At 42.6% G+C, this 27,895-nt stretch overlaps 1 protein-coding gene across 3 annotated transcripts in view; it reads right to left on the reverse strand.

The window, feature by feature from the left end:
* Positions 1-10,462: 10,462 nt before the first annotated feature.
* UBA2 (ubiquitin like modifier activating enzyme 2) overlaps positions 10,463-27,895 on the reverse strand; it is a 56,603-nt gene continuing 39,170 nt past the window's right edge. For 2 of the 3 annotated variants that reach the window (XM_036441171.2, XM_045582569.1), the window contains 4 exons: positions 20,551-20,647; positions 15,430-15,535; positions 13,495-13,631; positions 10,463-11,476 (listed from right to left, as the gene is read on the reverse strand). In XM_036441171.2, coding sequence (XP_036297064.1) covers positions 11,295-11,476; positions 13,495-13,631; positions 15,430-15,535; positions 20,551-20,647 — 522 coding nt within the window. In that variant the 3' untranslated portion in view covers positions 10,463-11,294. Of the gene's footprint in view, positions 11,477-12,950; positions 13,060-13,407; positions 13,632-15,429; positions 15,536-20,550; positions 20,648-27,895 lie in introns of those variants that run through there. The other variant, XR_004988543.2, reaches the window with a different exon arrangement.

The raw sequence follows: 27,895 nt of genomic DNA on the forward strand, positions 1-27,895 counted from the left end.
GCCCTGGGGCGGCGCGGCGGAGACCCTGGAGCCTGCGGACGCCGCTGGCTGAGCTGGCGGCGGCCCCGCAGTCCGGCAGGAGACTTAGGGGCCGCTGACCAAGTTTCCCACGTCCTCCCCTTCTCACTTCCCAGCGACGCCTCACTTCCCGGCGCTTGGCCTTCGGCTGAAGCTCCGCAGCCCATCCAGGACCTGAGGAACTCTGCGCGTCTGGGGCACGCGCGCCACCGGGACCTCGCGTGACCCTACGACCCCCGCCTGTCCCTGGGGCGTGTGGTTGCTCACTAGTTTGAGCCCCACCTGCCGGGGGGGGGGGGGGGGGGTAGCCGGAGGGCGGGAAACCGCCTAATGCCAGGAGCCAGGGTTGGTTGGGGACTGGTCCATGTGCCTGGTCCTTGGGCTCAAGCCCTCGAGGCCAAGCCAGGCTGAAGCAGAACTCAGGCTGAGCCAGTGGACTGATGACCCGCGGCTATGACCACCACATGAAGTCACCAAGAGAAGTGAGGACTCCTTGTTTCTCCAGGACCTGCCCTCAGGGTCTTGGGAGAGGCGCCAAGGGGTTGCTCCTGAAAACACTTGCGCTGCAACAGGTCTGGCCTTGGGGGCCACGTGAGGGATGGAAGAGAGGTGACCAGGGCTTTGTCCCCGAAAACAAATTACAAAGCCCTTGTCATGCATTTCAAACAGCTCATAGAGAAAAGCAAACCACTATCTATCAGGACCTGGTGGATCCAGGAAAACAACCTTGAGTGGATGGGGTCTCTCTTTCCCAGCCTCCCACGCCCGAGAATTCCAGCAAGTGTGGTAGGGAGCCTGGACCAAGAATTGTCCTGGTACAGACTGAGCAGGGTGTGGGGCCTCAACATTGCTGAGGAACCCACTGCGGCCCATTCTCTTCAGCTGGCAGTTGAACAATGTCTCACCCAGCACCTCTCAGAGCTTGCAGAATTCCAACACCTAACACCCACCCCCTAGGCTCAGAGTGAAGGGGGCAGGCACAGGTGGGTTCAAGCATTTGGGGAACTATTATCCAGAGAAGCTACCTAATGAAAAATCATCTGAGAAAGGAAAGACAAATAAAATCAACAATGAGCTATCACATCTCACATTGTCTCCCTTTTAAAAATGGAAATTTTGACAAGACTGTGGTGAAACTTGCCTATACTTTACTGGTAGGAATATATGTTGGTATATCCTGTCAGGAAGAGCAATTTGCTAGTATTAACATTCTCACAAATGAAAACTCTTATAAGCAGTAGTGCTCCAAGAATCTAAGCTAGGGAAGTAATGCAAAATGCAGATAACAATGCAAGCAAAACGTGTTCATCACATCTTTATGTAATCAGTGCGGTACCTGGGTTTCCAGCCTTCTGAAAAGGAGCTCAGAGGGAGCTCTCTGCCCTCAAGGTAGTTCTTAAATAACTGTTCCATCTCCACTGCTCCACCTAAAGCTTCCAAGATCTAAACAATATATTGGAGTTCAGCCAAAACCGGTTTGGCTCAGTGGATAGAGCATCAGCCTGCAGACTGAAGGGTCCCTGGTTCTATTCCGGTCAAGGCCATGTGCCTTGGTTGCGGGCGCATCCCCAGTGGGGGGGGGGGTGCAAGAGGCAGCTGATTGATGACTCTCTCTCATCGATGTTTCTAACTCTCTATTCCTCTCTCTTCCTCTCTGTAAAAAATCAATAAAATATATTAATATATATATATATATATATTGGAGTTCAGGGTCAGCTAAAATGCATTACCCACTCTGATAGTAATAAATAAAAACAACCACCCACAATCAGAAACAGAAACAACCCAAAATAGTTTGCTTTCTCACCTCTGGCCATCTTGTTAGCTATTTTGGTTTAGGGCTATCCAACATCTAAAACGGAAAAATGGTGGCCACAAAGACAAAAAAGACATGGGAGTCAATTAATTCTAGGCTCCAACTGGTTATGAAAAGTGGCAAGAGTACCACTGGTACAAGCAGACTCTGGAGATGATCAGACGAGGCAAAACGAACCTGGTCATCCTCAACAACAGCTTCCCAGGTTTGAGGAAATCTGATAGAGTGCTACCCCATTTGGCCAAAACTGTCCATCACGAGAATAGCAGTAATAAGACTTGGGCACAGTGTGCAGAAAATGCTGAAGTATGCACATGGCTACATTTACACAGTTGATTTTAATGTTATTAGAAGCATGACAGAACAAACTGGTGAGGAGTGAATTATACAAAATGGTCCAGAACTGGCTTAAATAAATAAATAAATAGAATTGTCCTGGCTGGGTGGCTCAATTGATTGTGGATTCAATCCCTGGTCAGGGCTCATACGGAAAAGAGCGAATCACTGTATCTCTCTCACATCAATGTCTCTCTCTCTCTCAAATCAACTTTTTAAAAAGTTTAGATAAATAAATAAAATGTTCATTGTTCAACATTAAAACAAAGTACATACTTCCATGAAGTGGGAAGTACATTAAGCAAGTGTTTATAAATATATTAAAAATACTGAACGGTGTGGGAAGTCATACCATTGTCATGCTAAGTAATACAGAGTACCATTCAAAATGGTGTGGTCTCATCTATACATTACCCAAATGTGTCACACCCCACCTTCTTTTGTAGCCTCACTACAAAATGCTGAGTGTTTTATCTCAATTTGTTAGCTCTTTCCCTCTGAGAAGAACAATCGGGGAGAAGGGAAGACCAGGGGCTGGCGCATAGGGCTTGAAGCACCGTCTGGGCTGGCTGCCCAGCCTCCGCTGATGCCTTCCCTGTCCTCCACTGATACAGGGTTCTCTGTGCTCACCTCTCTCTCTGGCCTTTTTCCTCCTGGGTCCAGGGGTATGCTGGTTTTATCAACCAGTGCTCTGGGAAAGGTTTGTACAAATTAGGAGCTGATTTAAAGCATTTCCAATACCTCCATAGTCAATTTCAAACTACCAGTATGGTATCACTGAACAGAGTTGGGAAGAAATTAGCATAATCAGCATGGAAAAACTAGTATGAGCTGGCTCCAACTACCACCGCCGGGCCCCACCACTGGAGAAAGGAAAGGTTCACAACAGAACTGCTGGGGCTCTGGATCTATCCTCTCAAGTTCACCAAAACCTTCCTTTGTCTAGGCAGGTGGACACACTCAGAGGCTGGCACAGAACATGCTCCATGCAGTCTCACACCATGTCCTGAACCCACATCTTCTCCTTCTAAGGCCCCAGAGGCTTATCCTATCCAGACTGTCCACACTAATGGTGATTTTTTTTAGAGGTTTTGAATCTCTCCTTGTAATCTAACTTCCATCAGACCCCCTTATCTGTCTGTAGTATGTGTATTATCTGGACCCCAATTATGAACACAATTCAGGGGTTTTCCTACAGTCTTGGGATACACTCAGATGTCAATCAAATGTGGCTGGAGAACTGGGTTAACTAGAGTAGTGTGGAATGATCCCAACCATTCCTCCAGGTGGAGTTTGCGATGGAGGAAGTGCTGGGACTACACTTCTTTCTCTCCCCTAAGCTGGCAGCAGTCTTCACCACTGCAATTTTTCCTGGGAGAGCAGCAGTAATCTTTCATCTAAAGCACACTTTGGCCTGGCTGGCAAGAACCAGGAAGTCACTGTTGGATTCCCAGTCAGGCACATACCCGAATTGCAGGCTCTGTCTCTAGTACTGGGCGTGCAGGGGGCAGCCAATCAATGATTCTCTCTCATCATTGGTATTTCTATCTATTTTTCCCTCTCCCTTTCTCTCTAATATCAATAAAAAAATATATTTAAAATATATATAAAGCACCTCTCCCTGCTCAACTCCTAGGAGCTGGTGATCCATACACACACAGCCCCAGACCAAAAATACATTTTCTGCCTGATCCACTGCATGCCCATCCCCTCTTTGGAGGCCCAGCTCTTTCAATCAGAATGAGGCCAAAGTCCCCTGGCCCTGGTATCCCCTTCGGCCCTTCTGGGGACACAGAAGTTTCAATTAATTGGTAGCTGATGCCATTGATGTGTTGGTTCCCCAATCTAAGAATCAGGGTTAAGATCTGACAATTACAGCTTGCTTCCTTCTCCAGGAAGCAAGTAGCCTTTAAACATTTTTATTTTAGAGAGGGAAACATTGACTCATCATGCATTTTTGGTTGCTTCTTATATGTACCCTGATAGGGGATCAAACCCAAAACCTTGGTGTATAGGGATGATGCTCTAACCATTGAGCTACCCTGGGGAGGGTCTGCAAGGGCCATCTTGGAAGAACCCTCTCACTTTCTTGTCCTGAGAGCTTACCCTACACTCAGGAATAGGAATTTCTGCACAAATTTTGTATGAAGCAAAGACCTCACCCAATCTGCAGCATCATGGAGAGAACTGGGACAGTGTGTCAAACACAAGGCCCGCGGGCCAAATCCGTCCCGCCAGGCCTTGCAATGTGGCCCGCACCGTGCTGTCATCACTGCACTCCGCTGCATTTCCATCACAATGACAGTTTATGACTGTTCAGTAAACCATTCGGCCCGCGATTAAGGCTGGATTTTAGATTTTGGCCCCTTCTCTGATTGAGTTCGACACGCCTAGCGTAGAGGATGCTGTTCATGAGTTTCAGTAATGCTGGAAGCTCCTGGTAGGATCAACTGAGAATCTTGGCAACTGAGAGGATGTGGAGCCCCAGATCCCCATTCCACCACCTATTGTTGCCATGAGAAGTTGAGTTTCTTTCGCACACCATCCCTTACAGTGTCTTACAGTTTTCAACAATTTCAAAAATTGCTAGCAGTGATTGAGTATTGATCTATGAACCAGGTCAAGGTTCAATTTGTGGCCAGGGCACATGCTAGGTGCTCGATCTATCCTCTCAAGTTCACCAAAACCTTCCTTTGTCTAGGCAGGTGGACACACTCAGAGGCTGGCACAAGAACATGCTCCATGCAGTCCTGGGTGCTCGATCCCCAATATATATTTTTATTGAGTTCAGAGAGGAAGAGGGAGAAACATCGGTAAGAGAGAATCATTAATTGACTGCCTCCTGCATGGCCCACATTGGGGATGAGCACCCAACCCCAGCCTGTGCCTTGGCCAGGAATCAAACCGTGTCCCCCTGGTTCATAGGTCAAGGCTCAACCACTGAGTCTCACTAGCTGGGCTAAAAAATATATATGTATATTTAAAAAATTTCCAACTTGGCTGTCAGGGTTGGTAAGGTTTTCCAAGAAGTGCAGCATAGTGCAGAGGAGGGATGCAATACATATTTATAGAATGAGAGAGACAGTGTGTGTATTAGGTCTAGTGATAATTAATGTCGTTTTAAAATACTTTTTAAAATCGAATTTATTTAAACAATACAACAAAATTTAATCAACAATATAGTTGCCGTTGTTTTCTACTACTTGTGCCCAACGCTCAGGAAGCATTTTAATCCCTCTGTTGTAAAATTCTTGTGATTTTGATGCAAAAAATTCGGTCAATGCATTTTTGAGGCATTCTTCATTATTAAATTTTTTTCCAAGAAGAAAGTTTTGCAAAGAACGAAACAAATGGTAATCGGAAGGGGCAATATCAGGAGAATATGCAGGTTGAGGGAGAACTTCCCATTCCAACTGGTGCAGTTTTTCAGCAGTGATTCTTGCAGTATGCGGTCATGCGTTATCGTGGTGAAGAATTACGCCCTTCCGATTAATCAGCGCGGGCTCTTTTTCTCTTAAAGCTTGGGCTAACCTTTCCAATTGGGCACTATACACTGCACTTGTAATGGTTTGGTTAGATGGTAAAAGTTCATAATGAAGAATTCCTTTAAAATTCCACCAAACACACAACATCACTTTTTTCGCATGCAAGTCAGGTTTTGGCGTGGGCTGCGGAGACTCATTTTTGTCCAACCATTGGGGCCGCCTTTTCAAATTAACATACAGCACCCATTCTTCATCTCCGGTAACAATTTGCTCTAAAAACGGCAAACGGTTTTGACGAGAGAGGAGAGAACTGCAAATTGTGACTCTTTGATTACGGTTGTTGTCGGTCAACTCATGAGGAACCCATTTTCCAAACTTTTGGACTTTGCCAAGTGCACGCAATTGATTGGAAATTGTTTTTTGTGAACAATTTAAAGTTGTTGCAAGCTCTTGTTGGGTAATTTGAGGATTTTGCACCAAAAGAGCTTGAAGAGCTTCTTGATCAAAATTGGACACACGGCCTCGACCACTCTTGTCATCTAACGAAAAATTTCCCTCGCGAAATTTCTCAAACCAACTCTGGCATTTTCTGGCGCTAACTGCATCTTGACCAAGAGCACTACATATGTTTTTTGCAGCCTCACTTGCTTTTCTTCCTAATTGGAACTCATAAAGCATGCAGTGCCGAATATGCTCTTCATCCGCCATCTTAGCCCTAGTTTTGGCAACAAAAACCAAACCAAACACAAACTTTTTCAAGCAAAACTTGTTAATTGCACTTCACACGTTCTGTAGATACCACGTGTTTGAAGGTTATGTCAACACAAGTCAACGCCAAGCAAGATTTTAAACGAATGTTTAAAAACGACATTAATTATTACTAGACCCAATACAATGCCTATTTTTTTTAAGATTTGATCTAAGATTTTATTTTCCTTCTGAAAACCAAATAAATTGAAGATTTAAGTAAAAACATGGGGGCTCTCTTAGCACACTGTACATTTTAAAGCTGCTGAGTCAGGCAGCAAAACTTCCAAAAACATTATCTTACCAGGAAGTAATGGTCTTCAAAATGGTCTTCAACGTTGGACCCAGAAATCACCAAAGCCATGGCTGGGTAGTTCAGTTGGTTAGTGTCATCCCCATACATTAAGGTTCGATTCCCAGTCAGGATACATAAAATAATCAACCAGTTAATGTATCAATAAGTGGAACAAATAGGTTTCTCTCTCTTCTCCCTTCTCTTTTTCTCAAATCAATAAATTTAAAAATATTTTAAAAAATACAAACTATACAAAAGAATCATAGACCTATAGCCGGGACCGGTTTGGCTCAATGGATAGAGCGTCGGCTTGGGGACTGAAGAGCCCCGGGTTCGATTCCGGTCAAGGGCATGTACCTTGGTTGCGGGCATCTTCCCAGTAGGGGGTGTGCAAGAGGCAACTGATCGATGACTCTCTCGATCAGTTTCTCTATCTCCCTTCCTCTCTGTACAAAAATCAATAAAATATATTAAAAAAAAAAAAAAAAAAGAATCAGTTGAGTTAGTGAGAGCAGTTCACTTTTCTCAAAAATTTGGCTGGATTTTAAATTAGATGTGCGGTTTTCTTCTGGTGCAGAATGCAAATAATGTATTTCCAGTATGTAAGTGATTATAAAAGTATTTCTCTAAATACATCCTCCTAGGAAATGATGAAATGGAGATTCCGGACCTCAGGAACACTATTGTAAGATGCAAATGGAAGGCCTTTGCTGCCTGTAAAAGTTACTAGAAACACCTGCCAGTATTTTTCTCCAGATTGTTTTTTTTTTACTGAAATAGCTTCCATTTTCTGTATATTAAAAAAGGCTAGTAGAGGCTTAAATTTGCTAGTGTTCAACAGGACAAGTCCACTTCAGATATGTGTGCCACCAATGGACCATTTTCAGGAACAGGAATGGTTATTATGAACTGAAAGCTTCTGACAGCTTCTAAGTAATTTACTAGGAACAACCTGGCTTTTCCTAGTTCTCCGAAGGCTCAAATGAAAGAGAATTCTTCCTAGGTCACAGTCTAGCAACAACGATGAGTAATGCTAACTTTACCAACGTTGGACCCAGAAATCACCAACACTCATGCCAACTTATTTTAATAACCTTTATTGCCTTGATTTCAATCATAGAATATACTCAATACGAAATATTAAAGTCACATAGGCACAAAAGGAAAATACAGACTATATGTAATTTCCACTTTTATGAAAGTTTTCAAAGTTGGATAATACAATGAACAATGTATTTAAGTCCCAACTAGATTCTATGTTAATTTTGCCTTTCTTACTGTATTATATATTTTGCTCAGCCATGTAAAAATTGTATTACAGACCTTCATCCCTAATATTTCAAAAATCAGGACAGTCCTACAAGGTTATCATACCTAAGAAAATAATTCCACCATCACCTAATGTACTTCATTTTAAAATTTCCAATTTTCACAAGAATTGTTACAGCCATTTGTTTTGTACTTGAATTCTAATATGATCCACATTGTGTACTTGTCCAATTGTTTGCTCATGCTAATGGGTTTCTCTAACCCCTCTATTTCCAGTCAGCTGGGAACTAAGTCTAGACACTGGGTTAGATTTGGGCTTTTCTCTTTTTGCCTGGGTGCTAGTTTTTCTTCAGGAGCATCAGGTTGTCCCATTCGTGATGCCGGGTTTGACCACTTGATTATGGTAGTGACAGGCATCAGTCCATGGTCAAGACTTGCCTTTTGCAAGTTATCTGTGTAGCATTTGAGCACTGAGTGGACTTTTTTACTAAAGATTTTGGCATCCACTGATCTTTGCTTAATTGGTTATTTAAGAGTCAGACACTACTAAAACACTGGCTGAGACCGGTTTGGCTCAGTGGATAGAGCATCTGTCTGCAGACTGAAGGGTCCCAGGTTCGATTCTGAGCAAGGGCATGTACCTTGGTTGCGGTCACATTCCATGGAGGGGGGAGGGTGCAGTAGGCAGCTGATCGATGTTTCTCTCATCGATGTTTCTAACTCTTCCTTCCTCTCTGTAAAAAATCAATGAAATATATATTTAAAAAAAAACTGAATCTTGCCAAAACCGGTTTGGCTCAGTGGTAGAGCGTCGGTCTGCGGACTGAAAGGTCCCAGGTTCAATTCCGGTCAAGGGTTGTGGACACGTGCCCAGTAGGGGGTGTGCAAGAGGCAGCTGGTCGATGTTTCTCTCTCATCGACGTTTATCTCTCTCTTTATCTCTCCCTTCCTCTCTGTGAAAAATCAATTAAAAAAATAAAAAATAAAATAAAATAACTGAATCTTTTTAATAGAATGAAGAATTCTTTCCCTTAAGCCTTCAGTAATGTAGGTTGACCTTTGGGGCCATGGATTTGTTTGGTAAACTTGAGTCGCCAGACTGCTCCCAGTGAGGCTGGAAGATGTTGTCAGGTGTATCTCAGGTTGGAGTCCTGCTCCCAGCTCCACTACTGAGAAGACAACTCTCATGGGAAAATCACAAATACAAGGCCAGGCCTAACGTCTCCAGACTCTAGGGAAGTAGGGGCAACTTGGGTTTGCTTAGTGTAATTGGGTAAGACTCCTTCTCAGACCCCTTAATGATAAACACTGACTTTATAAAAAGAGGTTGAAAATTAACAGAAACTACTGAAGAAAATAGTTGAAATAATGAAATCCATTGCTGTCAAAACATAAACACACTTCTACAGATCAAATTGGCACTCAATGCCATGTGCCGTCAATTAAGAAAAGAATATATACAAAATAGAAACTGTCAAAATCATGTCTAAATAGGCAGGTCAAAGTTTTAAAGAATAAAAATAATTTCAAAACGCAAATTTCTGGTTTTCAGAATTCAAAATAGAACATGATTTGCAGTGTCCAGTTAACCAAACATTATTGAGATATGATATTCCAAGATACTTTTTTAAAAAAATATATACTTTATTGATTTTTTTTTACAGAGAGGAAGAGAGAGGGACAGAGAGTTAGAAACATCGATGAGAAAGAATCATCGATCAGCTGCCTCCTGCACCACCCCTACTGGGGTACATGCCCTTGACCAGAATCGAACCCGGGACCTTTCAGTCCGCAGGCAGATGCTCTATCCACTGAGTCAAACCGGTCTCGGCCCAAGATACTTTTTTATGTTATTTTGAAACTCTTTCTGGAGGAAAATAAAACAAAATCTAAAAGCAAAGTGAAGCCCACAGGTTCCCGAGTTGTGGAGGGACCCAGCCTCCTTGCAGAAGGCTGAAAGTCCATTCATCTGGGAGGCGTCAAGCAGCATATTCCCAAGGGCTGTCTTGTTCAGTATGACTTTTCTGAAGGCTTTGATTACATGCCGAGTTTACAAATGATACAAAACAAGGTTTGAGAATTAACCTGGTGGCAAATAAGAATTTTACAAAGTGAGATAATATAATAAATTATCAGTTTGAAATTTAGTTGACACTGGCAAAAAAACCCAAAGGCAGAGATGGAGAATGGGGTTTCTGTTATCTGAAAACTCAAGGCACATCTGTGTGAGGAGAGTACCCTAACAGCCCTCTGGGGTCTAGGCAGATGGGAGTGTTGATCCATCTGGAGCAGATACAGCCATATCTATAGGTTGGAGTTAGGCCCAAAATGAATGGTATACTCAAGGAGGACTGAAGAAGTGGGGAACACTCCAGAGAAGACTGCAGAATACAGGAGACTCTGGCTATCTGGAATCTCAAATCCAAGGCTCTAAGTTACAAGAGCTGGCCAAAGATAACTGAAATATTCTCAATAAAAGGCCAACTGTTTACAATCCAAATTTAAAAAGCACCACCACCATTAAAAACTTTATTTTAGAAAGCACTCATCTATGGCAAACAGTGGAGATCTTTTAACCTTCATATCCATCACAAATTAATTTTTTAAAAGGAAAGGATTTAGCATTCCTACAGAAAATACAACGAATAAACCCAACAAGGCAGCAGATACTGCACAGGCATGTACAAGTATGCAGAGGCCATTTTATTTGGTCCATTAAGTATAGTATAGTTGTATTTGAGTTTTACAAAACATCAAATATAAATAACCTGAAACTGTAACAATACACAAAAATTGGCTTCTTACACAGACATACCAGGCAGTACAAGCTGAAAACTTGAGTAAATTAACACTGTTTTACATCAATATACATAGTGCCAGTTCATATTTAAAAAACAAGTTTCAACACAGCACTTGATACCTTTTTTAAATCTGTTTCAGTCAAGAGTATGAAAATGGTTAGATCTAGGCTAAAAATAATTCTTTTTCTAACCAAAAATAAAGGCATAATATTTATAACCAGGTATCAACTTTACTAAACCACAATATTTTAAACTATTAAATGATACCTAAGAATATTTACATTAAAAAGGCAACATGCACGGTTTCTTTTCATGACTAGCTATGCAAACGCTTTGTTCAGAGGGTTTTAAAACTATGTTCCTACTTCCATACAGCATTCCGCAATGTGTCTGATAGTTCTAGCAAAATGAGTGCTTTCAAAGGGAGCAGAACCATCTTCAAGTCACTGGGCTCAACTTTTTCCCTTTGGAACAAAGGACGCTGGGTGATCCGTGCAGTCAGAGGGTTCTGCTGGAGGCACTGCTGTTCAATCTAATGCTATAACATCATCAAGCTCTTTTGTCTGTTCTGTGCGTGACCTCTTTGTACTGATATTCTCTTTCTCATCCAATTTCCTCTTGCGACTTCTCTCTTCTGCATTGATGTCAGCATTATTTGAAGGGCCTTCTTCATCTGAATCAACTATGAGCACATCATCTTGCTCTTGTGCTTATTTCAGAAAAAAAAACAAAAGAAAAATGGTTAAAAGTGTGGGAATTACTAATGGTTCATTAATATATTCATGTAAGTGAAAAGCTATCTCTTCTGATATAACGTATTTCTATACTGCCTTAACGTTTTCTGTAACAAGTACCTATTTCTTTTATAATCAAAACAAAAAATTATAACAAGTGTGATATAACTCATAACTTACTACAGTACCTTATTTCTATTTCTCCAACAGAAAAGGGAGAGTAAAAATCCTAATACTGTGGTAGTGATGAACAACAACAACACAACAACAACAACAAAAACAACAACATATACATAGCACTTACAATGTGCCAGGAACTGTTCTGAGCACTGCAAATAACAACTCATTTAATCATCACAACAACCCTATAAAGAAGATAACATTATTATCCGTTTTCCAGAAAAAGGAACTAAGGTACAAAGAGCTTGACTTGCCCAAGATCAAAAGTAGAGAATGAGGTCAGGATACAAACCCATGCAGTGGGGGCTTTATAGGGCATGCTTTTTAACTTGACACCGACAAATCAAAGGCAGAGTGCCTATTTTACAGCCTCCAAGACCTATCCACAGAGGATCAACCAATCCACATTTCAAATTATGATTTTTAAAAACTACTCTAGTCCCTTCCTCAAAGCATGATGGGCCTCTCTATTTTCATAGAAGGTCATGAACCCATGGCCCACAAGTGGGCCAAACTGTAGGTCGCCCCTAACTGCCTCCACCCACGCCCCTTACTCAAAGACCATCTTTAAAACTCTCACTGAACATCAGAACCTAGAACATACTCCAAAGAACAAAGACCCAGGGTCAAAGAAATGAAAACAGAAGTATAAAAATCGGTACCTTTTTGTTTCCTGACTTAAAGAATGAAGGGGGGTGTGGGGAGGGGTAATAGACATTCAAATCCAGCACAGTCAAGTATAAGCACCAGCACCGAAACCCAGCAGACAGGGCCTCTGATGCACATTTCCCAGTCATACTGGTTCTGAGAAAACTGTGAAATGCTATTAATTCTATATTCGGCAAGCATCTGCTCACTCCAAAGTCAGATATACTCATCTGTCATCTCTAAATAAAAGATACAAAATCCAAAACTACTACTAAGAATGAATGGTCTTTACTATCTAGTAGAAAACTCACATGTCCAGATGTAAAAAGCCACTAACAAAAAATAACACAATGTTTCTATTTTCAGTAGGAAAAAAATGGTGTCATGGGTCATACACTCCAAACTCCATTAAGGTAATCAATGCCAGCCCCTAACTGGTTTAGTTCAGTGGAAAGTGTCGGCCTGGGCACTGAAGGGTCTTGGGTTCGATTCCGGGTAAGGGCAGGTACCTAGGTTGCAGGCTCGCTGTGTAACATATCTCTCTCTCTCTCTCTCTCTCTCTCTCTCTCTCTCTCTCTCTCTCTCCCCCTCCCTCCCTCCCTCCCTCCCTCCTCCCTCCCTTCCACTCTCTAAAAACCAATGGAAAAATATCCTCAGGTGACGATTAACAAATCAATGCCAAGCCAACACATACCTCTAGTAGTCCTATGGATTTCTACTTTGTTGTCAACTAGAGGCCTGGTATACAAAATTCATGCACAGGGAACCCCCTCAGCCCAGCCTCTCCAATCCAGAACCCCTTTGGGGGAAGGCCAACTGCTGGTTTAGGCCTGATCCCATGGATTAGCCCTAAACTGGCACTCTGATATTGCTCTCTCAATTCTGGACCACTGGTTCCTAATCGCTTACCTGCCTGCCTGCCTGGTCACCCCTAACTGCTTCCCTGCCCTGGTCGGCCCTAACTGACTCCACCCACGCCCCTTACTGCCTCCACCCACCCCTCCTGGCCTGCCAGCCTGGTCGTAGGCAGCCATCTTGTGAGGGTCGATTTACACATTACCTCTTTATTATATAGGACGTTTATGAAATAATCATAATCTGTTTCTATATAGTCTTGGCTGTTGGTTGGATACTTAACAACCTGCTGGCTGGGACCATGACTCACCTGTGGAGGTCGAAGGCTGAGCTCCATCATCACTGCCATTGGTTATGCTTTTGGCAGCATCGTCAGCTTGTTTGGGCCCCACTTTTTCTGGGGCATCACCAACAACTTCAAATTCCACATCCTTTCCTAGGTCTTCACTGTAAAAGAACCACAGACTATAAAAATAGACCAGAACTACAACTATTTACAAAAGCAAAGACACTCCTGAAGAGATACTGCTCCTATTTGAGGGGTAGGCTGTATACACATCAAATATTTGAATTCTGGTTTTCTTTCAAAGAGCTAAAATAAAAAACAAGATTATACATAATAGATTTTTGTGACAATTCAACTCTCTAGCTCAAATTGTAAATACCACTACATCTTCAAATAGGCGCAGGGTAGTTTGTTTGTTTTTAACGTTAATAACTTCTATTGCTAAAGCAGAAAATTGAGTCTAATACTCTATGGCCCAATGTAACCTGTTGGCATTATTTCTTCAGCTACTATGTGAGAAGATTCTACACTTGACTGACTCTGATCTTGACCAAAGTAATTTGGTGTTTTAGGAGTAGGATACATGGATTCTGGGTTTCCCCCTATCTTTACAGGCAGCACCCTGCTTTTGTAATGAGTTCCCAAAAACATGTACAAAAGCACACCACTGACATCCAATTGGTGACTAATTGAGGCTAGAGTTCATTCCTAGCATCATCTTTGCTCAATTGTCTGACTTGAAACTTACTTATTACTAACTAGAGGCCCAGTGCACAAAATCTGTGCATGGGGTATAGGGGAAGTCCCTTAGTCAGGTCTTCACCCTCTTGCAATCAGGACATCTCTCTCGCAATCTGGGATGGCTGGCTCCTAACCGCTCACCTGCCTGCTTGATCACCCTTAACTGCCTCTACCTCAGCCCCTGCCACCACAGCTCTGTCAGGAAGGACACCCGTGAGGTCATTCAGCTGTCCGGTCTAATTAGCATAATATGCTTTTATTACTATAGATAACTCACACTCAGTCTTTCCTGTCATTTAATGCTTCTTTATAAACCAAATATATAAAATACAATGTTCTCCAAACTATACAAGTTGTATATGTTTGTACAGAGAGGGCAATACTGGCAAAAACTACTGGAAAAAACTGTTGGTTAGCTGGTACCCAAAAGTCCTAAGTCAAGATACAGTTTAGGGGTATTAATGAGCATGTAAAAAACTGCATCTTAAAAAGAGACAAAAAAACTGCACCTTGTGAGGACCATCGATATTTAACTGTTATATATACACAAATATTCTATAATGCAAACACTTTGAATACTTATTATAAAGGATGTAAAATCAAAATTTAAGAAATATATATGTGACCCAGGAATCTATACAGGATTAATTTTAATATTCTCTTGTATTGTTACAGATCACAAATAAAATATTCTTCCATTCTTCTAATGAGTCTTAAAAAAGAATAGAATTTTTATTCTACTTCAGTTATCAAAATGAACTCATCTCTGATTATAACTATTCAAACCTTGGATTTCTACTCTCATTCTCATCAGGCATCATCTGCAAGTTACCCTTAAACATTTTTTTGTCTACTCCTTTTATTTCTGAATACCCAAATTTTTCTGTCAGTCAAACCTCAGGGAATTTAGGGTCAACTTGAACAGAACAAATATACTGTGCAGTTTCAAATGAATATTAGGGTTTAAGGATAAGAAAACATATTTTCCCCATTTACTATATTTTAAGTGCATATATTAAAATAATTTCTTACGACTGAACATAAACTGTGCACCTATGGATGAGGACAATGGGGGGTGGGGAAAGGGCAGAGGGTGGGGTGGGAACCTGGTGGAGGGGAGCAATGGGGGGGAATGAGGAACATTTGTAATAATATGAACAATAAAGATTTATTAAAAAAATAATAATTTCTTACATTTAAAATATTAATAGTTCCTACCTATGAAGGATGTTGATCAATAAAGTGTAGTCCTGAAGAAAGTCATCTGCTTGAAGCCGGCTCCCATTTCTAATTCCAAATTCTGACAACTTCTTGTGATTATTAGCTAGGAAATTTTAAAGAAATTTAGATATATTAATTACATTTCCATGGACCAGTTAAAAAAGGTTAACACTTAACCTAAGCTGAATTGTGTCCCCCAATTCTTGTGTTAAAGCACTAACCCCAGGACTTCAGAATGTGGCTCTATTTGGAGATAGTGCTTTTTAAAGTGATTAAAAGGAGGCTGTTAGGGTAGGCCCTGATCAGGCTAACTGATATCCTTAAGAGAAGCCAAGGAGAGAAACCTCAGGAGAAAACATACCTGTTCCCACTTTTAAGTCCCCTAGCCCAAAATTATGAGAAAATAAATCTCTGTTATTTAAGTCACCCTATCTGTATATTTGGATATGGCAATCCTAGCAACTAATCCATTAAAATATTAGACACTTAGGAATTCATCCTTGAATACTCAACTGCTAAAACTACTTCAAAGGCACCGAATAGAGATTTTAGGAACTTTCTCCTATTCAAACCAAATTAATCTGGAGTTCTGAGAAGTCAAAGACAACTTTTAGGGTTGCACAAAATATATTCTTTATTGACGAAAGGGGGGAGGAGGAGGGAAGAGAGATATCAATATGTTGTTTCACTTATTTATGCATTCACTGGTTGGGTCTTGTATATGCCTTGACTGAGATTGAAACCACAACCATGGTGTATCGGCATGATGCTCTAACCAACTAAGTTAGAGCATACCTGGCCAGGCCCGAAATATATTCTATGTTGCAAACAGGTTATCCATGACAAAACGTTTTAGCAAATTTTACAATTCAGAAGTAAGAGACATTTTTAAATAAAAACTTTATTTCTCAACATCAGCATTTCTCAATGACGAGCTTAGTGGGGCCTCCCAAAAATAAACATTCCAACCTAGTTCTATCTTCCACATGTCTTTTCTGCTTCCTCTGAATATCCCTAGTAGGCAGAATGTGCTTAGCACCCAGTTGGCACTCAAAAGACCTTTGCTACATGGATGTAAATACTCCAATGAAGAACAATCCCTCCAACCAAACTTTTAGTGACACCCATTCTAGAGTCTTTCTGCCTTACTTATGCTTTCTCTCCTGCATGTTCAAATGCTCTCTGACCTGTAAAAATATGCAAGTTTCATCTACAAACTGCTTCCTCTACAGCAGTGTTTCCCAAACTTTTGACATATGTGTACCCCTTCTATAATTTTCGTAACGCTGAGTACCCCTCATCAAAAAGAAAAGAAAAAAAAAAAAGGATGTATTAGGCACAGCTAAGCATGGTGCAGTGCATATCCCCACCAAACTCTTCCCGTACCCCTGGGGATATGCCTACCACACTTTGGGAAACACTGCTCTACAGCATAGGCCAGTGGTTGGCAAACTGCGGCTCTTTAGCCCCTTGAGTGTGGCTCTTCCACAAAATACCACGTGCGGGCATGCATGTACAGTGCGATTAAAACTTTGTGGCCTGTGTGCAGAAGTCAATTTTCGGCTCTCAAAAGAAATTTCAATCGTTGTACTATTGATATTTGGTTCTGTTGACTAATGAGTTTGCTGACCACTGGCATAGGGAATTAGTCAATAATATGGTAATAACTACATTTGGTGTCATGTGGGTAGTAGATTTATCGGGTGATCACTTTGTAAATTATATAATTGTCTAACCACTATGCTGTATACCTGAAACTAATATATTGTATGTAAACTGCAATAAAAAAATTTTTAATTTTAGTCCTCACCTGAGAATATTTATTCCACTGATTTTAAGAGTGGAATAGAAGGGGGGAGAGAGAAACATCAATGTAAAAGAGACACATCAGACTGGCTGTCTGTGGAACACGTTCCAGCAGGGTATCAAACCTGCAACCCATGTAAGTGCCCTTTGACCTGAAATCAAACCCAAGAGGTTGGCACTCTAACCTCTGAGACATTTTTAAAAATAAAGTCTTAAGGAAAGGAAAACCCTGCTTCCTCATTCTGCTCACTACACGCAGTCCACTTTATTGAGTATTTATTTGTTTGTGAGGGACAGAGACTATATAGCACCTGCTGATCTATATCCACAGTGCCTGACACATACTGAGTAAACTATATTTTAAGTTCTAGTTATCATGTTTAACTTTATGTAATTTCTTTCCTTAGTCTTGATTTCTTTCACTGCTTAAGAAGGAAAATGCTTTAGGAAGTATCTCCCTACCTAGACTTTGAAACCCAGAAACTACTAACAGTTTCTAGTTCTCTCACAATTTTTTTTCTTATTTTAACTTTCCAATGTATCTGGAAAGTCTTAAGAAAACCATAGTTCCCTCCCATCCTTCCATCGCAAAGCCTTCCACACACTCCCTACTCTCTACAAACTCCTCAAACCCAACATATTCAAAAGGAAACAGGCGCAGTGCACTGACATCATCTGTAAAGCTAGAGTCCTGGCAATAATGCCCTGCTGTAACAATGCTGCTCTTCTTCACCTGTGCCCTAAATTCTGACCTTGCAAATCTCAAGTCTTGTCCTCTGCCTCTATCTTACTAACAATCCTTCACTCCTGGCTCCTGCCTCCACTCTCACACCCTTGATTTACCCTTTGCAAATCACACTAGAAAGTAACCACATTATTTCACCTCTTAAACCCTGGTTGGGGGTGGGGGTGGGGGAGGGGGTAGGCAGACAAAGATACACTACATGTAGCCAGAAAGTCCTCCAGTGCACCTCCATGAACCAGCACTGCCATCCCACAGCACCCCAACTTCCAGTAAAACAAAATAACTGGCCATTCCGAAAGCCTTTTCTATTGTTCTATAAGTCATGCCTTTGTAGAAGCTGCTCATTCTGCTCAAATGCAGACACTGGCTTCTCTGCCCAGAGGGTCCTTACTTCTTTAAGAACTGGTCCAAGAGTCCTTTCTCCTTGACCTCCCTTTGAACTTCCCTTCACAAAGTTTCAATTCACATACTCTTTTCCACAGTATTTCCACAGTAGACTGTACTAAATCTACTAGTTGATAATTTTTTCTCTTCTTCCAGGCTACAAAGTAATTCAAATTAGAGACTACAGTTGCACTCATCCTTGAATTATGAATACCTATAACTGTGCCTAACCTATATAATAAAAGCCCAATATGCTAAGTGTCTGGTTGTCCGGTCATCCATTCAACAAATCAAAACGTAATATGCCAATGATGTACTAAGGTCACTCAACTGCTCACTATGATGTGCACTGACCTCCAGTGGGCAGTTGACCAGTTGACTAGTCATTATGATGTGAGTGCATACCACCAGGGGGTAAATGCTTTGACTGGTAAGTTAACTTGCTGCTGGGGGTCCGACCATTCAGGCCCGAATGAAATGGGACATGCCCTGGACCCTCCCATGTTCCCTCCAGGTTGGCCGACCTCCCATGTCCCTACCTGGCGCTGACTGTGCACCAGTGGGGTCCCTCAGCCTGGCCTGTGCCCTCTTGAAATCCAGGACCCCTCGGAGGATGTCTGAGAGCTGGTTTCTGCCTGATCTCAGAGGCCAGGCTGAGGGACCCCACTGGTGCACAAATTTGTGCACCAGGCATCTAGTGATATATATAGATAGATAGATAGATAGATAGATAGATAGATAGATATAGATATATATAAAGCTACACGTGTATGAGTAAATGCCATCCCCATCCTCAGCAGCACACGTATTTTGTGGAGAAGGGCTACATTTAAGCCACTGAGATTCTGAATCAGTTTCTATTTTTAAGGACCTAGAATTTGAAAGGAACTAAGAAAACTGTATCATTATGAACAAACTTATATTATTTAATTAATTCATTTATTTAGACAGCTGTCTAGAATGGGGCCTAAACAAACATTCAACTAGACTCTGAAAATAGATTACTACTCAGCCAAAACATGGCCTCCAAATGGTCCCCAATTACTCATGACCTTAAAATCCCAAACAATTTGACAAGTAACTATAGCCAAGAAGAATCCCAACACTAAGTTTTAAAGAACACTTAACATCCCCATCACGGTCTGGCAAAGTGTACTGAATAAATAACCAGTGAAGAAATGGGTAAGTAAATAAGACAATATAAAAAAGAACAATGTTCCTAGATTTTCAAAGCAATGGTACATTGACAAAATCTGAAATATGAAGAAATCAACTAAAATGATAGCCCAAGAGATTAAGATACTAAAATGACAGAAGAGAACTATTCTGTTAAGTACAAACAGACTGACTACTGTAGGCTAAAGGAAGCCTAACCAGAACCAATCAGAAAACTTAAACAGAATCAAATACACTGAATCTTATATAACAAATACAGTAACAAAAGCAACAATCTTAAATACAAAACTAAAATCTAGCCCTAGCAACTTTGGCTCAGTGGATAAGAGCACCGGCCTGCAGATTGAAGGGTCCTGGGTTCGATTCCAAACAAGAGCACATATCTCAGTTGGAGGCTCAATCCTCGCCCTTGGTCCTGGCATGTTTGGGAGGAAAGCAAACAATGAGCCTCTCTCACACTGATAGGCCCCCACCACTCCCTTTACTCTTTCTAAATATCAACGAAAAAAATAGCCTCGGGTGATATATATATATATCTAAAAAGCCAAAACTGGGTACTGTTTTCAGCACTACTCTATAGTAGGAGCAGGCTATGAAGGGTCCCCAAATCTTGGGCCAAACACCTAAATCCCTTAGATGACTACCTACTCTGATCTAACAGCCAGAATAATTTTCTTATTACCAACTTAGCTCCAGCATCCATGATATAGGCAAGGCAGTTCCTTTGAAATGGACAAGAGAATTGTAGTCAATGTAAATGATGACTGTTTACTGGATTATTGAAAAATAGCACCTGAGACACACTGACAACATGGAGTTCCCCAAAGTGTAACCTGTGATCTCACCAAGGCAATGCCATCTTGGAAGAGCACCTCCTTGACCACACATATTGCCTCTTTCAGCTATGACACTGAATAACATACATAGCAAATGAACAACCTACTACACTCCTTCATTTAGACATCTCCACTCAAAAGAGTGAAGTGAAAAAATGCAATGTATCATACCTTCTGTCTCTCCCTCTTCTGAAGATATTAGAATTGTTCCTTTCCCATCCTCGATTTGGACATCTGGTGCCACCATAGCAAATTTTTCTTTCACAATCTACAGAAGAAGAAGAAAAAAAAAAGATTCAAAATATTGATATATGTAATTAAAGACCATGAAACATTTCAACCCTTCGTTCCATAAAGGATCTTACTTTCCCCTTCCATTGGAAAGGGGCCAAATAGTCCTATAAGATACCTTAGGCCAGCATAAGTTGGAATGCAGTGGGAATTCACCCAATTACTTCATGCCCATTTCCCATCCTCATGTTTGACCACTGATGAAGATCAGATACAACTTTCTCCAAATGGGGAACTGAGAACTCTTTGATTGGCTCTTGGTATATTGCCCCTTCCTGCAAATTAGATACTGAGCTAGACATATAACACAATTCCCTTTAGTCTCCATGACAACCCTCCACTGGCAGATGTCTTACAGATGCAAAACTTCTCATTAACCTGATTCTCAGATGGTGTTCCCCTTCCCAAATTCCATTTCGCTTTAAGTTCCAAGATGGATCAAAAGCGGTCATATTCTGTCAAATCTACAAGCTCCTAAAACGGGGGGAGAGGAGGCGGGGAAACTTCTCTAAAAGTTTATAAAGAGAATTACCTTTACACTCAAGAATGAGTAGATACAAGCTATAATTATTTCCTAAGAAAAAAGGTGGGGCCCTAGCTGGTTTGGCTCGGTGGATAGAATGTCAGTCAGCCTGTGGACTGAAAGATCCCAGGTTCCATTCAAGGGCACATGCTTGGGTTGCGGACTCGATCCCCAGTGTGGTGCATGCAGGAGGCAGCCAATCAATGATTCTCTCTCATCACTGATATTTCTGTCTCCTTCTCCCCCTCCCTTTCTCTCATAAGTCAAATTTTTAAAAATATATATTTTATTGATTTTCCACACAGAGGAAGGAAGAGGGATAGAGAGCTAGAAACACCTATGAGAGAGAAACATCGACCAGCTGCCTCCTGCACACCCCCTACTGGGGTTTGCCCACAACCAAGGTACATGCCCTTGACCGGAATTGAACCTGGGACCTTGCAGTCCGGAGACCAATGCTCTATCCACTGAGCCAAACCGGTTTCGGCTCATAAATCAAATTTTTAAAGAATTTTCAAAAAGAACATCTTTAAAATTTTTAAAAATTATTTATGATCAAAAATTTTTTTAAATAAATATTATTGGGGGGTGGGGGTGGGCAACCATCGTCTGCTGGCTAGTATTGGAGAAAGGACATTTCCTTTAAACAGCCTTTAGAACCATGAAGATCTATATATATATATATATATAAATATATATATATAGATATAGATATATATAGTATATATAGATATAGATATAGATATAGATATAGATATATATATATATATATATATATATATATATATAGATATATAGATATAGATATAGATATATCATGATGATGGATATAATCAGAGAATAATCTGAAGTGACTCCAAAAGTGGGAAGTGATACCCATTGGGGCCATTTTTTATATGTTCTCTAATAAAAACACTACAACCTGGGAAGCTCATGGTGGCGAGTTAGAAGTGTTCAACCAGGAAGGCAGTAACTAGGGCAGCAATAGGGGCAGGATTAGAAAGGGCCAGGGAAGGCTGCTCCATCCTTGCACCTGGAGAACCAGCCAGAGTGTGATGTAGGTGCAGCTCCACAACACTGCCCTGGATTTCATTCTGCAGTGGGGGTTCTGCAAGCAGAATTCCGGTGGCTGGCGCAACTCCGGTGCATATATTATTTTTGGATTAAAAATGGCGGTGGAGTAAGTAGATGCTAACAGAATCACTCCTAGGATCAAATTGGAATTACACTTTAAAAAAAAAAAAAAAAAAAAAAGTCATCATGAATAATCTACTGAAAACTAGCTGGAGAGAACCCTGATAACCAAGAATGCCAAACCAGTTTGGCTCAGTGATAGAGCATCAGCCTATGGACTGAAAGGTCCTGGGTTTGGTATCAGTCAAGGGCATGTACTTTGGTTGCGGGCACATCCCCAGTGTGAGGTGTGCAGGAGGCAGCTGATCGATGTCTCTCTCTCATAGATGTTTCTAATTCTCTATCCTCTCTGCAAAGAATCAGTAAAATATATTTAGAAAGGAAGAAAGGAAGGAAGGAAGGAAAGAAGACAGCACAAATAAAGAACAGTTGGAAGGAATATGCAGCAGATTAGGGGAAGCTGAGGATCGAATCAGTGAATTAGAAGATAGGTTAGAAAAATTTACTTAATCAGAGAACAAACTAGAAAGAACAGGAGGCCAGCTTAAGAGAGAGATGGGACAGAGAATGTGTTTGAAGAAACAATAGCAGAAAACTTCCCTAACCTGGTGAAGGAATAAGTCACACAAGTTAAGGAGCCACAGAAGAGTCTCAAGCAAGAAGTACCCAAACAGGCCCAAGCCCAGACACATAATTAAAATGCCAAAAATTAAACAAAAGAGATTCTTAAAGGCAAAAAGAAAAAAACAAATTGTTAGGAGCTCCCATAGGAGCCGTCATTGGATTTCTCATCAGAAATTCTACAGAACAGAAGGGAATGGCATGAAGTACGCAAGGTAATGGAACACAAGGATCAGAAACCAAGATTACTATACCTAGCAAGGCTATCATTCAAAATAGACAGTTAAAACTGGGTTGGGGCTTGACTGATCCAAGATGGCTGCTCAGGTAGACATCTAACCGCAGCAGCACACAACAATTTCAATGGAATACAACTGAAATGTAGAGTGGACATCGCCCAGAGCTACAGGTAGTCTACTGACTGAAAATTCTACAACAAGAAGGAAAGGGAAAATCAGAAGGAAAATCAGAGGAGCTGAAAAAAAGCCTAAGGTACGAGACATGCTGCGCGCCCATACGCACGCGTGCGCGAAGAGGTTGCAGCCGGAGAGGAGGAGAGGGCTGGGTGCTGCCTGGCGTTCCCTAGCAGGAAGGAAATAAAACCCCCAGCCTGGGCTGAACCCCCAAACCGGCAGCGCTGAGCCCCAGTTATGGGCCAGACCCTGGGGACCCAGGCTCCGGCAGGGGGAGACGGGGCTGTGAGGCGGAATCCCAGGGGAGCAGCGAAAAGCAGGGCCCCCGGAGTCGCGCGCACATTGTGCACAGAGGACTGAATGTTGACTCTGATGCTGGATTACCCTAGCCGGAAGAAACAAAGCCTCCGGCGGCGCTGAGCCTCAGTCCGGACCGCCCCGAACTCCAAGTCTGGGCCAGTCCCTGGGGAACCAAGCTCAAGCAGAGGAAGACAGGGCTGTGAGGTGGAGTCCTGGGAGAGTGGCGAAAGGCCGAGCCCCCGGAGTCGCCCGCAAGGGAAGGAATGTTGACTCTGATGCGGGATTGCCCTGGAGGGAAGGAAATAGGAGCCCCAGCCGTGTTGGGCCCCAGTTTCGACTGCTCTGAACCCCAGTCCAAGGCCAGACCCTGAGGACCCAGGCTCAGGCAGGGGGAGACAGGGCTGTGAGGCGGAATCCCAGGGGAGCGGAGAAAAGCGGAGCCCCCAGAGTCCCGCACACTGCGCGCAGAGGACAGTCTGTTGACTCTGATCCTAGACTCCCCTAGTGGGAAGGAGAAAGAAGGCTCCAGACTGGAGGAACGCAACAAGGAGCAGGAGCCCCTGCCGGACACCGGCCAGCCGGGCGCCAGCAAGGAGCCGGGCGACGGGGCCCCCCCCCCGGGGGGGATGGGGGGGTGTGTGCCCCTGAGCCTTCGAGCGCTGAGCGCGGGCAACGGAGCCAAGGCTGGCGGCTGCTTCCTGGGCGGCGCTGACCCCGGCAATAGGCTGAAGCAGCACAGGAGCCCACGGAGAACAAAGGGGTGCCACAGGCCAAACTGCTGAGCTCCCAGGACAAGGAGGAAGAAACCGAAGAAGTTCTCAATGTGAAGAAATCAAGTGAGAGCAAAAGATAGTAAAATTACTTAAGAAAGAATACAAAGAAGATCTTGAAAAATCAAAGACTAAGTCAGAACTCAACTCATCAGCCAACATTGCAACATAAATGCGTTAAAAAAAAACAAAACAAAACAAAACAAAAAAAACAGACAGAATGTTGGAACAGTGGCGGCAAGGCCTAGAGTGGTCAGGCACAAGGCAGTGGCAGCCGTGCCCGGAGCAGCAATGGCCAGGCCCCAGAGCAGCAGCAGCCAGAACCAGAGCATCAACAGCCAGCACTGGAGCAGCCAGACCTGGGGAAGTGGCAGCCAGGCCTGAGGCGGAGGCGGCAAAGCCCAGGGTGGCCAGGCCCAGAGCAGCCAGGCCCAGAACAGCAGTAGCCAAGCCCGGAGCATCCAGGCCGGGAGTGGCCAGACTCGGAGCAGCCGGGCCCGGGGCAGCAGGGCCCAGAGCAGCTGGGTCGGGTGCGGCCAGGCCCGGAGCAGCAGCTGCCAGGCTGGGAGCGGCCAGGCCCGGAGCAGCAGCTGCCAGGCTGGGAGCTGCCAGGCCCGGAGTAGCGGCTGCCAGGCTGGGAGTGGGCAGGCCCAGAGCAGCCGGGTCTGGTGCGGCCAGGCCCACAGCAGCAGCTGCCAGGCTGGGAGCGGCCAGGCCCGGAGCAGGCGGGTCTGGTGTGGCCAGGCCCGGAGCAGCGGCTGCCAGGCTGGGAGCGGCCAGGCCCGGAGCAGCAGCTGCCAGGCTGGGAGCGGCCAGGCCCGGAGCAGCGGCTGCCAGGCTGGGAGCAGCCAGGCCCAGAGCAGGCGGGTCTGGTGTGGCCAGACCCGGAGCAGCGGCTGCCAGGCTGGGAGCGGCCAGGCCCGGAGCAGCCGGGTCTGATGCGGCCAGGCCCGGAGCAGCAGCTGCCAGGCTGGGAGCGGCCAGGCCCGGAGCAGCAGCAGCCAAGTCCAGAGCAACTAGGTCGGGAGCGGCAGTGACCAGACCTGGAGCAGCTGGTTGTGGAACGAACCAGAGCAACAGAGGCCAGGCCCGGAGCAGTAGGCCCAGAACAGCTCGCTCCTCGCCTGCTCCTGCCCCACGGCTGCCTCTCAGACATGGCTGGAAACTTTTGCGGGAACTTGAGGGTCTGCTGAATCAAGTGATGAAGGCTTAGATCTGGATGTGTTGAGTTAGTATAGCGCTGGGGTGTTGATCTGTGAATGCCTTGGTGGGGCCTGGATGAGGCTGGTTGACCTATTTGGAAATGTCTTTTGTGTGAAGTATATCATTGGGCGGATGGAGGTATTATTGATATGAGAAAATGCTAAGTAACTGATTTACTATCTGAAAAGGGATTTACTATCGGGGAAAGGGAGGGAGGAAGAGACTGAACATAAACTGTGCACCTATGGATGAGGACAATGGAGGATGGGGAGGGGGAGGAGGGTGGGGTGGGAACCTGGTGGAGGGGGGAAGAAATGAGGAACCTTTGTAATAATATGAACAATAAAGATTGATTTTTAAAAAAAACCAAAAAAAACCCAAAAAACTGGGTTGGCTCAGTGGATCAAAATAGACAATCAAATAAAGAACTTCCCAGACCAAAAACAAACAAAAAAGGCTAAAGGAGGAGTTTATCACCACCATTATTACAAGAGCCAGCATTACAAGACATGCTAAAGGGATAAAGGGATTGCTGTAATGAGAAGAAATAGATAGAGAAACTTAGGCATACAGAATTAAAATGTCAATAAATAAGAACCTTAAATGTAAATGGATTGAATGTTCCAACAGAAAAACATAGAATAGCTGAATGGATACAAAAACATGACCCAACTATCTGCTATTTACAAGAGACCCACCTCAGAACAAGACACACAGGATGAGAAAAAGTTTCCAGGCAAATAGGGGGGAGGAAAAAAAAGCTGGGGTACCAATACTCTTAACTGAAAAAATAGATGTCAAAATGAAGGCCATTATAAGAGACAGTAAAGAACACTACATAATACTAAAGAGATCGTTCTAACCAGAAGATATAACCCTGATAAACTTATATTCACCCAATATAGGAGCGTATATATATATATAAACTTCTGGAGGACTGTAAGGGAGAGATTAACAACAATACAGTCATAGTAGGGGACTTTACACCCTGCTAACCTCAATGGATAGATCTTCCAGACAAAAACTTAACAGAAAACAGTGAGTATAAAGGACACACTAGATCAGATGGATTTAATTGACATTTAGAACATTTTACCCCACAGCTGCAGAATATACATTCTTCTCAAGTATACATGAATCATTTCCAAAGGCAGACACATGTCAGGACACAAAACAAATCTATAACAGTTCATATTGAGCATCTCAGATCACAGTGGAATGAAATTAGAAATCAACTACAGAAAAATACCCCAAAATATTCAAACACATGGCGACTTAAATATCATGTTATTAAACAATGAATGGGTTACCAATGAGATCAAGAAAGAAATAAAAAACTTCCTGGAAGCAAATGAAAATCTCCAGGACACAGCAAAAGCAGTCCTGAGAGGGAAGTTCATAGCACTATAGGCCTACTTAAAAAAAAAAATGATGATGATGATAATAATAATAATAATAAACTGCTTAACCTTCCAATTTACAGAATTAGAGAACAAAAAAAGCTCAGAGTAAGTAGAAGGATATAATAGATTAGAGCAGAAATAAATGACAGACTAAAAAAACAATACAAAACAAATCTATGAAACCAAGAACTGGTTCTTTGAAAGGATAAACAAGATTGGCCTTTAGCCAAACTCATCAAGAAACAAAGAGAGCATTAGCTGGTTTGACTCGGTGGATAGAGCATCGGCTGAGAACTGAAGGGTCCAGGGTTTGATTTCGGTCAAGAGCATATGCCTGGTTTGCAGGCTTGATCCCAGTAGGGTTTGTGCAAGAGGCAGTCGATCAATGAAAATCTCTCTCATCACTCATATTTCTCACACTCTCTCTCTCCTTCTCTCTTCTTCTGAAATCAATAAAAGTATATTTTAAAAATGAAAGAGAAAAAACAAAAACAAAAAGACAATTCAAATAAATGCTATCAGAAATAAAAGTGGAGAAGTAATCATTGACACCACAAAAATACAAAAGATTATAATATTATGAACAACTACATGTCAGCAAGCTGGAGTATAGGAATGAAATGGACAAATTCCTAGAAAAATACAATTTCCCAAAATTAAATCAGAAAAATCAGAAAACCTGAATAGGCCAATAACAACAGTGGAAATAGCAACAGTAATAATAATAAAAAAAACTCCCACCAAACAAAGCCCAGGTCCAGATGGCTTCACAGGGGAATTTTACCAAACATTCAAAGAACACCTATACTCTTCGAACTATTCAAAAAATCCAAGAGAAAGGAACACTCCAATCTCTTT

The sequence above is a fragment of the Pipistrellus kuhlii genome, unplaced genomic scaffold (assembly GCF_014108245.1).
Source record: "Pipistrellus kuhlii isolate mPipKuh1 unplaced genomic scaffold, mPipKuh1.p scaffold_m20_p_17, whole genome shotgun sequence".
NCBI classification, from domain to species: domain Eukaryota; kingdom Metazoa; phylum Chordata; class Mammalia; order Chiroptera; family Vespertilionidae; genus Pipistrellus; species Pipistrellus kuhlii.